Source organism: Argiope bruennichi, chromosome 5 (assembly GCF_947563725.1).
Source record: "Argiope bruennichi chromosome 5, qqArgBrue1.1, whole genome shotgun sequence".
NCBI classification, from domain to species: Eukaryota; Metazoa; Arthropoda; class Arachnida; order Araneae; family Araneidae; genus Argiope; species Argiope bruennichi.
The window spans coordinates 37,813,883-37,826,404 of record NC_079155.1 but is presented as its reverse complement, the minus strand read 5'-3'; the positions used below and the strand labels follow the sequence as shown (position 1 = coordinate 37,826,404).

Sequence of the window (12,522 nt, the reverse complement as noted above, 5' to 3'; positions counted from 1 at the left end):
ATTATTAAGTCTTTAAAAAAATTGAAAAAAAGAACTTTTAACAAAATATTGTGCTTTGAGAATTATTACTGCATGAAAAGAGATAAAATAATTACAGTCAGATCATTCATATTACAGCTAAAGCATCACTGTTGGAAAAATAGGGTTTTAAAAAATAAATGTGGTTAATAATTAAAAATGATTTTTAAAATTTCTTTGAAGCTAATGAAACATACTGGAAAGTTATACATGTATTTAAAATTAAATTTTAATAATTTATTTAATGCAGTAATCTAGAATTTGCAATTTATTTGTAAGCCCATATCCAATAAATAAATAAAAAAGATTTCTCAAAGAGGCATATGAAACAAGTCTAGAATTCAATTTTTATTTTTACTATTTTTTAATTTAGATACTGCATTCAGTCATTATAATCACAATATTATGAATGGAACCAGAAATTTGCTAGCAGTTTAAATATTTAAAATATACTTTTCATGTCTAAAGGAGGAATAAATGTTGAAATTGTATTTTTATTATTAACCTAGGAATAGGAAATCAAACCTCATTATAATTTGTTTCAATGCGAAGATTAATATGTTTTATAATGTTTCTATATTTCGTCTATATAATCTATAACTTATTTGAAAAAAAAAACGCAATGTATTACGATATAATTGATACCATTGTAATATGATATATTTAACCCTTATTATTAATAATTCTATAAGGTTATTATTAAAAATTATATACTATAATCTATCTATAGGTTGCAGTTAAACAAATTATGAAATGCTTATCGATTATACAATAAATCAATTTAATTTTTCTATATCATCACACATTCTTGCTTTCTAAAAAATAGCAACTTCATTTTTACAATCACCATTCTGGGAAATTTAAATTTAAATAAATTAAAATAATAAATGCGGGGATAGCATCGCTTTACAAATTCTTCAGCAATCATAAGTTCATGATTATACTAATCTGTCATCGAAAATACTTTTTAATGATAATATAATAAAACATTTTTAAAAGTTCAAACTATGGTGAAAACTATCCACAAATTGAAGTTTAAAAATCGTTATTATAACTCGAATGAAATACAATCGAATGCGGAAAGTGGTGACAAAGCTATTGTTTTAAAAAATGAGAAGAACGTTCAAAATGATAGGTATCTTCAATTATATAGATCTTTTTACTCTGGAAATCGCTATAAAGGCCCTAATTATTGGAAAAAAGTAACACAATCCCACTTAATCACAGAGCGAGCGTTTTAGTATTATTTTCGGATAAATGCCGTTAAAGATAAAGTAACCAATTTAGCTGCGGAAGAGGAAATTGATCTGTAAGTATATCGTCACAATTTTGCAAAGACTCGTCTAGACGACAGAAAATTACATTTCATTCTTTATTTTTATCAGCATCAGCATTTCCTTAATTATTGTTTATTACCAAAATCAATAAAAAGAAATCCTTAGTACGAAAGTTACCGAAATAATGAAAAATTTGAAGAAAGAGGTTGCCATCAGAAAAATGCTTTGATTAGTACCGATTGCTTCGGAAATGGGAGGGCTTCATAAGGTAATGATGGCATTGAAACTGACATTGTAATTTCCTTTCTACTGCCCCTCTAACCCTAAGTAAAACTTGTTGTTTGTTTTGTTACAATTTATTTTTTCGGTTGTTTCCTTTTTTAGTTAAAAATTCATGAGCATTAGTCTTCTCCACTTAATGCTTTATTTTCTAACCAAAGTCACGTATTTCCGACTTTTGCTCTTTTGTGGAATTATTTTGCGGGGATTTCAAGTATTTGTTTTTTGCGTTATTTTAGTGTTCACGGTGGATTTCTTTTATCTAATAATAAAAACTTTTGTCCTTTGGTCGACACTTATATAATTGTTTCTCTGTAATATTTGTTGAATATTATTTAAAGAATGTTTCTTTTTCAGTTCCAGATGAAAAGGTTCAGGAATCTTGACTGGTTTCTTAGAATATTCTAAAGTCTTTTTTTTTAATTTTTTATTTGCTGACTGATTGTAAATCATAGTTTAAACAGTAACAAAACTGCCGATTCAAATATCCGTTAATGACTTTTTTCCCCACAAATTTGCCGACAAACTAAAAAACAGTCATATTAATGATTCTAATTTTTTAACTCTTTTAGACTGCTGATTTTTATTAAAAGTAAAGATTTATTGTTCTGCTTTTGTATGCAGCTATGAGAGCTAAAACAAATAGCACTTAAAACTAGAAGGAGCGTTTTCATTGATACTTTTGTGAATATTTCATAATGCTTTGTAATATAATGGAAAAAAGGAGCAATTCTTTTTGAACTCTTCCTTTTGATCAAATATTCAAAATTCAATAAAGAACTATAACATCGGTACAAAAAATATCAATAGCGACTTTTATTTATTCAAACAAAACGTTGCAGATTTTTTTTTTGTTATTCTTAATTGGATAAAAAGAAAACTGAATTTAAATAAATGACTTTACATTTATATATTCTTTTTATGACATCTAAAAGGTAATCATATTGCTTGCTTTCTTATAAAGCAGAACCACTATAAGTACCAATGAGCTTAAAAAAGTCTTGAAGCAAGATTAAGAAGTTATTCGATAATTAACATAAGTATATCATATTGATCTTTCATTATTAACTTGATGATCTATGATACTCGCATCTGTCGAGGAATGTATGAATGCTAATTGAGACTTCAAATCTTTTATGTCATGTGCAATTAAAGCACGTATCGTTTTGAAAGAAATATAAAATTTTGAAGCCATGACATGGAAACCATAACTATTATAAAAAATCTCGTTTGTTTTTTATTGACATTGGCCATTTTTCAGTCTTACAATCAGGGATCTCAAACTTTTTTGTATTCCTCTATGTTTATATTAGAAAAATCATTGTAAAAATAATATTTATCCGGGAAAATAAATGAATACTTGGAAACAACAAACGCTTTTAAATTTATATTAAATGCTAGAAAAACTAAAACAACATTTTGAATAACAGTAGTTATCAAAATATATCAATCGTTGTGTCGGTCTAGAAGCCATCAATAAGCGCAGACAATTTATATATCTTGAACATTACAGAAATGTGACTTTGCTAACCATTAAATTAATTTTTGCAGGTATTTAAATATTTCTTTCATAGTTTTATTTCTATATATGTTTCCGTGCATAAAACTTTTATATTATTAATAAAATGAGCCATTAGTCTAAGTTCTAAGTTCATCTAAATCATCGATAAAGCAGCAGTTCATCTAATTCATCTCAATTCGTGGTATTGTAACTTTTTAACATTTTTCTTGCGAATTACACGTATATTAGACAGAAAACTCGCTTCCTTAGCTTTCAACAATGGGAAAACATTACCCAATTTAATATTTGATGAAAGAATTAAAATGATTTGTACTTTAGGATACAATAAAATTTATAATACGAAATGAAAGAAAAAATAATTTTTTTAAAGAAATTAACAAAATTTTAAAAAAATGCGCAACAATATTAAATTTATACAATTGAATAGATAAAATTTCACTCTTAAGATTACATAAAAATAATTCTAGTGGTGTAATATTTCCAGAAATTATGATAGAAAAACATCAAAAATTCACTTAATTTTTAATTAATTAAATTAAAAAAAATATCGCTCCATTATGTAAACCACCAACCTCCAGAATATATATGTAATAAATTTTGTAGCTCTAAGTCAAATGGTCTGGCCTGTAGAATGCCAATGCATGCACGGAAACACGCAGACACACACATTTCCTTCTTTATTAGTAGTAGAGTTTTCTCTTTGCTTACTTTGGGGCATAAATAAAAAAATGTGTTTCCTTGCAATTTACAATTCTATTTCTGACCTATTATTATTTTTTTTATTCATGGTAAATAGTTTTCTTGGAGCACAAATTCATATCCCACAGCCAAGATCTGAAGGGTGAAATTGGAAGCTTGCCAGTTTCGAAAAAAACATTCAATTCACCTTTTTCATACAAGAGGATACTTAAAACTTTTTTCAGAAATATGAGAAAAAAATTCGATTCTCTTATTTTGAAAACAATGCTCTGTTCTCCTATTTTACATTTAATATATCTTGCTTGCTTTGAAACAAATCGTAGATTCGCCTTAAAAAAAGAAAAACATGATTTTTTTTTAATAAAATTTTGTTTACAATGCTATTTTCGTATATTATTATAGAAGATTCTCTAAATAAAAAGCGCATTTTTGTTCATGCTATCTTAGAAATATGTTATAATGGATAGATATAAATAGATATCATAATGGATAGATATAAATTATTTATCAATTTTGTACGTTGTTGTTGTTTCTAATGGCACTTGCCATGGACAAGCTCGCTGACAAAGACAGCGACTTAAAGCCGAGTGTGCGTCTCTTGTTTATTAGTAGCGCCAACTAGGACCAAGAAGTACGTTTTAGCTACTCACGCATCACATTCACTTGCAACAACCCCTTTTTTTGCAAGGGGGGGGGAGCACACATCTCACAGATGAAGGACAACCATGCTCGAATCGGGACTCGAACCCAGGAAGCCCAAATCATGGGGGAAGACGCGCTACCTCTATGTCAGGTCGCCGACATTTATTTATCATTTTTAATCATTCTTATTCATTTTCCTTATTCATGGAAATTAGAATTTCCATAATTTTTTTCGTTCACAATACATTAATTTAATATTTTTCAAAGCTATTAATTGACAAATGAATTTAATTAAATTTTGTTTTTATATGAGTACATTAGGAAAACGATTTCGGCAGTTCAAAGTATTTGTATTTAAAAAAAATCACCCCTATTATTCACTCTATTTACCAAACCACTAATTTAACCACACTATCTATCTCCATGACCTCATCTATCATCATAAGTTCAATACCTGATTTAGATCATCGACTCTATTGGACATTATAACTTTTGAAAGGAACTATATTTAAAGTTACTCTGAATATATTCATTTCAGAGTATCATGTAGGAAAACACCTGTTTCGAAGCTTCTCATAGTATAGCAATTACGGAAAATGATTTTTTTTTCACGAAGACATTTAGTATCAAAATAATTTTGCACCAACTTGCAAGTAAAAAGTTGCATGCATGTCTCAAATGGGTTTGACTTACCTTGCATGTTTCAGCAGGCTTAAGAGATTTCCAAAATGTTGGTTTCTGAGTAAGATCAACTTGTGCCAGGGGCAGATATACATCTCCAATGGGGTCGTCTCGGCTAAATCTGTCCCAGTCATACACATTCAAATGAAGAATAGATTTCTGCAACTTGTGTAAGGGAAAACCTGCAAAAGGAACATAAATATGTAAGGCAATCTAAGAAGATTTTTTCAACAATTCAAGGGCAAGAGAATATTGCATAGGAGAAAAAATAAACGCTGTTATTCATATAAAACTCGACATTGTTTCTAGCCATTTTACTTAATCATTATTATTTAGATTTATAATACATGAAGTTAATTACAACACATAAATATTTAAGGTATCCGACTAGGTTTTAAAAATGATTTTTCCAGAAAAATTTGAATTTTTTCTATTATCTGAAAATTTATGATCTTTCTAAGCCAAGAACTTTGTAGATTCTAAAACAGGTTTCTTTTTAATGTATGTAAGATAGAACTATAGATACAGTAGTATCAGTAATACAAAGCAAACAAAATTGGAGTAGGAAGCAGTGGTATTTTTAACCGTAAATAAGTGATTTATTTCATTTTTACCTTAAAATGCTGCACAAGAATATTTTATATGTTTATATTAACTCTCTACCTATTCAGCCGCAATTTTCTTATTTTTGGCAATTCTGTTTAAAGAGAGTGAAAATTTCTTTTGTTTTTAACGCATTTGGTTGAAATTTACAAATACAATATCTAAACGCATTTACTGAAGAATGAATACTTCACTACGATTGGTTCACGAAAAGCAGGATATCTCAAAATCAATTCAATAAAATTTCAAGAAATTTGGTATGAATTTATACATAACCTTTGAAGGTATAATAGACCACGGATTTTCAGATAGCGTCATTTATACATGTTTTACAGATACTTTCAGTTACAAACATTGACAAATTTCGGTAAAAAAATCATTAACGACAACTTCAAATACCATTAAAAATTTTATTTATTAAAATAATTTTTATATTGTGGTCTGATACATTTTATATAGTTTTAGCTTTATGCAATTGAAATAAAAATTAAATATTTTCATTATTTTTTAACTTGCGCCGCTTTTCCTAATATTGAAAATTTTGCTAAATTTTCATTTAATAATCAGTATTTTTTTCAAAAACTAAAAGCAATAAATGCAATTTTTCCTCTGATAGTGATCTTTCGAGTTTGTTTTAGTTATTTTAAACTGTAAGAAAAATGTAAATGTTTATATACCAGTTTTTGAAAGTTCATCTCTGAACGTAGTTGGATACCTTAAAACAATATTTTTATGTTATAACTAACTTCATGAATAATAAGCATGAAGGATAATGTCTATGTAAGGTATAAATGATAATGTCTCGTATAAGGTATAGATTAAACCATGATACAGTATATCAGTAGTAAAAATCTACATTTATAAATAGTGCAAATATTTCATATTAGTTAAAAAAAATTGAAATTCAAAATTAGAAAAAAAAAACTTTTAATTTTCTTGGGGCATACACTGCATTTGTCATTAAAATCCCCTTTCAAGATTATTCCGATTCTCCAAATTGCTCAAGATAAGGTTCAAAAGTAGATATTTAATACATTTTGAAAAAATAATGATATTTGAAGCCTGGAAAAGTAACAAAAAATTTTAATTAATAACTCTTAATTAGTTGCGACCTATTCAAGTTTTTTCGTATTTTTTGTAGGATCACAAAGAAATTCACATTAATAAATAATATGTGAGAACAATAAATAAATAATAGTTTGTTTGAAATAATAGTTTGTTAGACGACATTTGAGTAGTTTTTGGTCAAACTTGTTTTTATTTACAGTTAAAAACTGCTGTGAACAAATATACGAAAAAATGCGTTTACTTCAAAATAAGAAACGTGCATGTGTTTATTTCAAACTATTTTTCTAAGTTGCCTGAATTTTTGTATTTTCTTTTGAATTTTGTAATTTTGTTATTCATATAAAACACGATATTGTTCCAGCCATTTTACCTCATCATTATTATTTATGTTTTAATAATTAAAGTGAACTATTGTGAAACACAAAAATACTCGGAACAATATTTTTATATTATAATTAACTTTAGGTATTATAATAATGACTAGGTAAAATGGCTAGAACGACATTGTGTTCTGCATGAAAAAATTCTAGTAAGAACAAACTTAAGATGGTATTTCGTAACAGGAATAGATTTTCCTGTTTTTTTTCTACAGTAACCGTAGAAAAAAATCCACAACTTGTACATTTATAATAGTAAAAAATTTCATATTAATCGAAAGAACTGGAATTCGAAATTAAATAAAAACTTTCGATTTATTTGGGGCATAACACAGAATGTGTCATTACATTTCCTTTTCAAGATGATTTTGATTATTCAAATTATCCACGAAATAAGTTCAGAAGTACATAATTGATACATTTTGATTAAAAAAATAATGTTTTTAGCTTGGTAGAACTAACCAAAAATTTTAATTAATAATTCTTAATTTGCTTTGACTTATTATTTGTATATTTTGGAGAAGAATCACAGGAAAATGCATAAAAAAATATATCAATAATGATATATAATAAAGATTGTTTGAACTTTAGATGACATTTGAGTAGTTTTTGATCCTATTTGTTTTTATTTATAGTTAAAAACTTTTGTAAACAAATATATAAAAAATGCGTATACCTCAAGATAAGAAACGTATGTATGTTTACTTCAAACTGTTTTTCTAAGTTGCCTGAATTTTTGTATTTTCAAATGGAACTAGAATGAAAATTCGAAAAAAAGAAAAAATTCTTTTTCAACATCATTTATTTTTTCAAAGTTCTTCAGCAGTAATCGTAAATATAGGGTTCGCAAAGCAATTGAAAACTCCGAAAGAACCAAGTCTTATTTTTTTTTCTATTAAGTACCAAAGCCTATGCAATATTTTATGATATTTATAAAAAAAGGAAGGAGGAAAAACAATTCAAATTTGTTTCGATTTTATGAAAACTCTTCTACTTTAAGAATGGAAAAGAAGCATAATTTTTCTATTTCAGCTAGGAGCAACGAAATCTTATATTTTATTTGAATAGTCTCGAGAAAGAATAAAAGCATATGGAATGGCGATAAAAGTTTTTGAAGCATAGAAGAATTGTCAATTTATATGCTACAATGAAATATTGCGTCTTTGCTGTGATTCGAAAATCTATGTGATAGAAAAAAAGTTTTGAAAATATGATATTTCTTTTTCCAGGTTTAAAGATTTTATCTATTTCATATCGGTGCAAAAAAATTAACAGCTATTGCACAAGATGTGTCTTTCACTTTTAGTATAGCTCACTTCAACTTTTGAAGCATAGCTTAAAATTTAAAAAAAAAAGTGTTATGACAGTTCTTTTGTTAAATTCGTAACTATTATCATAAAAGAAAACTTTTCTTGAGCTGCTATTTGAAATCAGTATTGGTTGTATACTGCTTTAATGAACCAAAAAATTAGATTTATGTCTATTTCAGATATATATGAAGTGAAATATACTTATACTTATTATTCAAAGATTAATAAGTTAAGATACAAAATAAATTTTCAGTTTTAATGTGCCGTCATTAAAGTGCTGAGAAAGTAATCTAAACCATTTTAAGACTAATAACATACTAGATGGAAAACGTTTCGATTCTTTATACAATATATATAAGTAAATAAACCCAATTCATATACTTTCACGTCTAAATAGTGAGTCATATTTTTTAAATCTTTTTCCGCAACATTTTTCCATAAAATTACTTTTAAATATATATGCATTATAACACTTCACTAAATGTTCGCTTAGTGAATTGTTCATTTAACACTTCCATTCCTCAGATTATTCCAGTTCAGGTGCCTCAAAATACTGAAGCGACGGAGTTTCTTCATCAAAAATAAGGGAAATAAGGAAATGTTTTCTCCGTTAGAAACCGCAATAGAAGTTTATAAGCTTATAATATGAAATAATACTCTGCTTAACTGATGGCCATTCAGCTGGATATCCTATGAGGGTTCCGAATTATATATATATATATATATATATATATATATATATATATATATATAACTCATTTGCTAGAGCATCTTCAGCGAACAAAGCGCACACCACAGGCATTTAGTCATTCACGGTTTAAGAATGAGGGAGGAAATTTCGTGGTGATATCGAAACGTTTCGGACGCCCACCGTAGTTTCCTTGACGTGTCATTTGGGGCGTTTCAATTTAGATAATGTAATTAATACAATATAAAGTAAAAAAACAATACGTTTATCTATATAATTTGATATGTTATTTTCAGAAAGGTTTCCCAATTCTTTTGACCACAGTTTCTCACATTTAGCCCAAGGATCCTTCCGACTGCTAAGAATTTTGTCTATTTGAAATTAAATGATATCAGAGGAAAAAAATATAACATCATTTTGCTAATTATTGCAGTAGTATCATTATTTAGTATCTGAATAAGGATCACAACCCTATTTCTCAATAGAAAAAAAATCAGTCTTCATTTGATACAACATCAAAAAGTCTATGTAATACCGTTGCTATTTTATCTTGATAAGAAGAACATAACCTGCGCAAAGGTGAAATTACAAAGTGACTCTTAAAAAAGCAAAATAAATGAGTAAGTCAAGTCAACCATCTAACTCTCCGACCTGTCACGAAGGCACACGAATTTAAACCCTAAAACTGAATGACCGGACCGCCTCAACAGCAACATTAGCGGGAACTGTGGTTGAGTCCTAAAGGCCGTCACCGGCCCCGGTACAACCCTTCCCGAAGGAAGTACGTCCCGTCATCGATTTGAGGAGTTAGATCCCCTACCTATTAGTGTACCTTCCAGGGTGGCGAGATCCAACCACCATGCCGGAAGCATCTCATCCTCATTTCGAGGTGCCCCCCGATGGTTAAAAATAAATGAGTAAGGTGCCTAGATCTTCTATCTCTAAAAAATAGATGAAAATGAAAAATTCTCTTTACAAATTATTCGTGAAAGAGTACGCCAATAAAAAAAAGTGTGCCAAATGTGTAGTACAATTGTAATTGAAAGGCTATAGGAAAAGAGAGTAAGATCGAAGTTTTCAGATGTTCGTGTCATTGTGATGGCCGTCACAGGTTAAAATCCTTACATTAATTACATTTTTTTAAATCTCATTTCACTGCTTCTATGCGATGTAATATTTTTTTTAAAAATCTTTCTGTAATCCCCTCGGGGGGGGCACCTCGAAATGAGAATAAGATGCTTCCGGCATGGTGGTTGGGTCTTCCTTAGGGAACGTACTTCCTTAGGGAAGGGTTGTATCGTGGACGGTGCTGACTCTTACGACTCAACCACAGTTCCTGCCAGTGTTGCTTTTGTGGCTGTACGGTCATTCAGTGTTCTTTATCCGTGTGCTTTCGGGCTCTTCGGAAAGTCAGTGATATGACTTAATCTCTCTGTAAATATATATTATAAGATATTGACAAAACTATAAAAAAATATCATTTGTAGATATGTTTCGAATAGGTTTATTTCCTAAGGTTTATTTTATTTTTATTTTCGAAGATTTCCTATTTTAATATTTGAATCATTATTTATTTTTTTCTGGTGTTTTAAAAAAAGTTTAATTATTGTTTCGTATTATTTAACAGAATATTCTACAACATTAATAAAATCCATACATTACATTAATTTCAAATCATTCTTACTAATTTGATAAGGTGACTACGCTCATTTTAAAATAGGTAACAAGGTTTTATAGTCAATATTTGTCAAAAAGGTTTTATAAATGAAATTCATTTTATTATTTTTAAAAATGAAAGTATTCAAGGAATTTAGTTTTCAAATAATTCCAGAAAACTTTTCATTCGGGGCTTAACAGTTTTCTTCAAATAAAACTGTTTCTATACTCATTCTTTGGGAAGCTACATTCATTTTAATGCTTGCATAATGAATGTCTACAAGTTTCGTTACATTATTAATTACTATTTCCTCAAATTATAAATTTCGGTAAAATCTTCCGACGAAAGACTTCATAAATTAAAATATAATGCATAATTCTGCATGAAGTTTGGTATATTTCTAACATTTTCTGCTCGTCGTAAACTGTAGTTTAAGAAATCCCTGCCAATGTATTAATGTTTCGTAATACAAGAAAAAAATGACATTTCAATATTATTTACCCTTTGAACTCCGATACTTAAAGATCAGATCGATATACGGCTTATTTCATAGCTCAATAAATAGATCTGCCAAATTTTGAACATCTTATTTGATAAACTTCGGAACGAGCAGTTTTTTTTTTTTTTTTGCTTTATATACCATTTTAACGAATATCTCCCAATTTGTAAAAGCACTTTTGGCTTTCAATTAGTATATTATTAGATGTTTCCAGTATGTTATTATACTGTATATATTCAACAAGCATATTTGAAAAGTGTGTTTTTTCTAATCTATTTTACACAAAAATTTATAAAAATATGTATAAGAATTAGATTTTCAAATATTCATCTCGAACGTAGTCATACCTTTAAATTACAATACTTTATTACCCTAATGCACAGCTTTGAAAAACTAATTTTAATTAAATATCAAACACCTAAAATGTTTCATACATATTAAATAATTATCTTGACTCTTTTGCTGCAATAAACAGCTTTCAGGTTCGCTCTCCTCATTTAAAAATATTTATTCCAAAATATTAAAAAATTTACAACTTACATTAATTAAAATTATATTTTTTAAAAATAATGACATATTTCAAATTTAGCAAAGAGTATATGTAGAAAATAAATACAAAATTTCTATTGTTATCATCTTAAGTTTTACCTAGAGGCAAAGATGTACGTCAAATTAACATATTCAGAGTAAAAGATAAGCTGAAATGAAAAATAAGTATGAGGATATTCAGTAAATGTAGCTTAAATTAGTGGGAAACACGACAGCGGAGTTTCAGGAGTAATGGTTACATGGACAAGTTATGATACTCACCAGCTGAGATTGAAACTTCACATGAAACTGGATCAAATATGCTTAAAAAAATCCTCTAATGGTTAAGAACCGAATAATGAATGGCGCAGAGAGTATAGGTTTTGACACTCTGCCAACTTTCGAATTTTTCCGTAAATGCTCCGAGAAGCTATTTTTAGATTCATTCTTGAGGTACAGGGGTTGAAATATCTGTAAAATTTTCCTTGTTCTGTAGTATAAGTTTGCATCTTTTAGTTTATTTTTCCCCAAACATGATTGCTGCATGATTTATGACTGCCAAGTATACAATATAATGTGAAATTTTAACAATTAAGAGAAAAAATAATCATGTACTGGTGCTTTTCCAGCTGTATTTTAAAATTATAAAATGTGATTAGTTTATTAATTGAAGC

General features: G+C 28.1%; 1 protein-coding gene across 2 annotated transcripts in view; it reads right to left on the bottom strand.

Annotated features, from left to right (window-relative positions):
• The window catches only part of LOC129969666 (synaptotagmin-7-like), a 292,924-nt gene that overhangs the window by 63,944 nt on the left and 216,458 nt on the right, over nt 1-12,522 (bottom strand). For both annotated transcript variants that reach the window (XM_056084322.1, XM_056084323.1), the window contains exon 6: nt 5,131-5,300. In XM_056084322.1, coding sequence (XP_055940297.1) covers nt 5,131-5,300 — 170 coding nt within the window. The remainder of the gene's footprint in view (nt 1-5,130; nt 5,301-12,522) is intronic.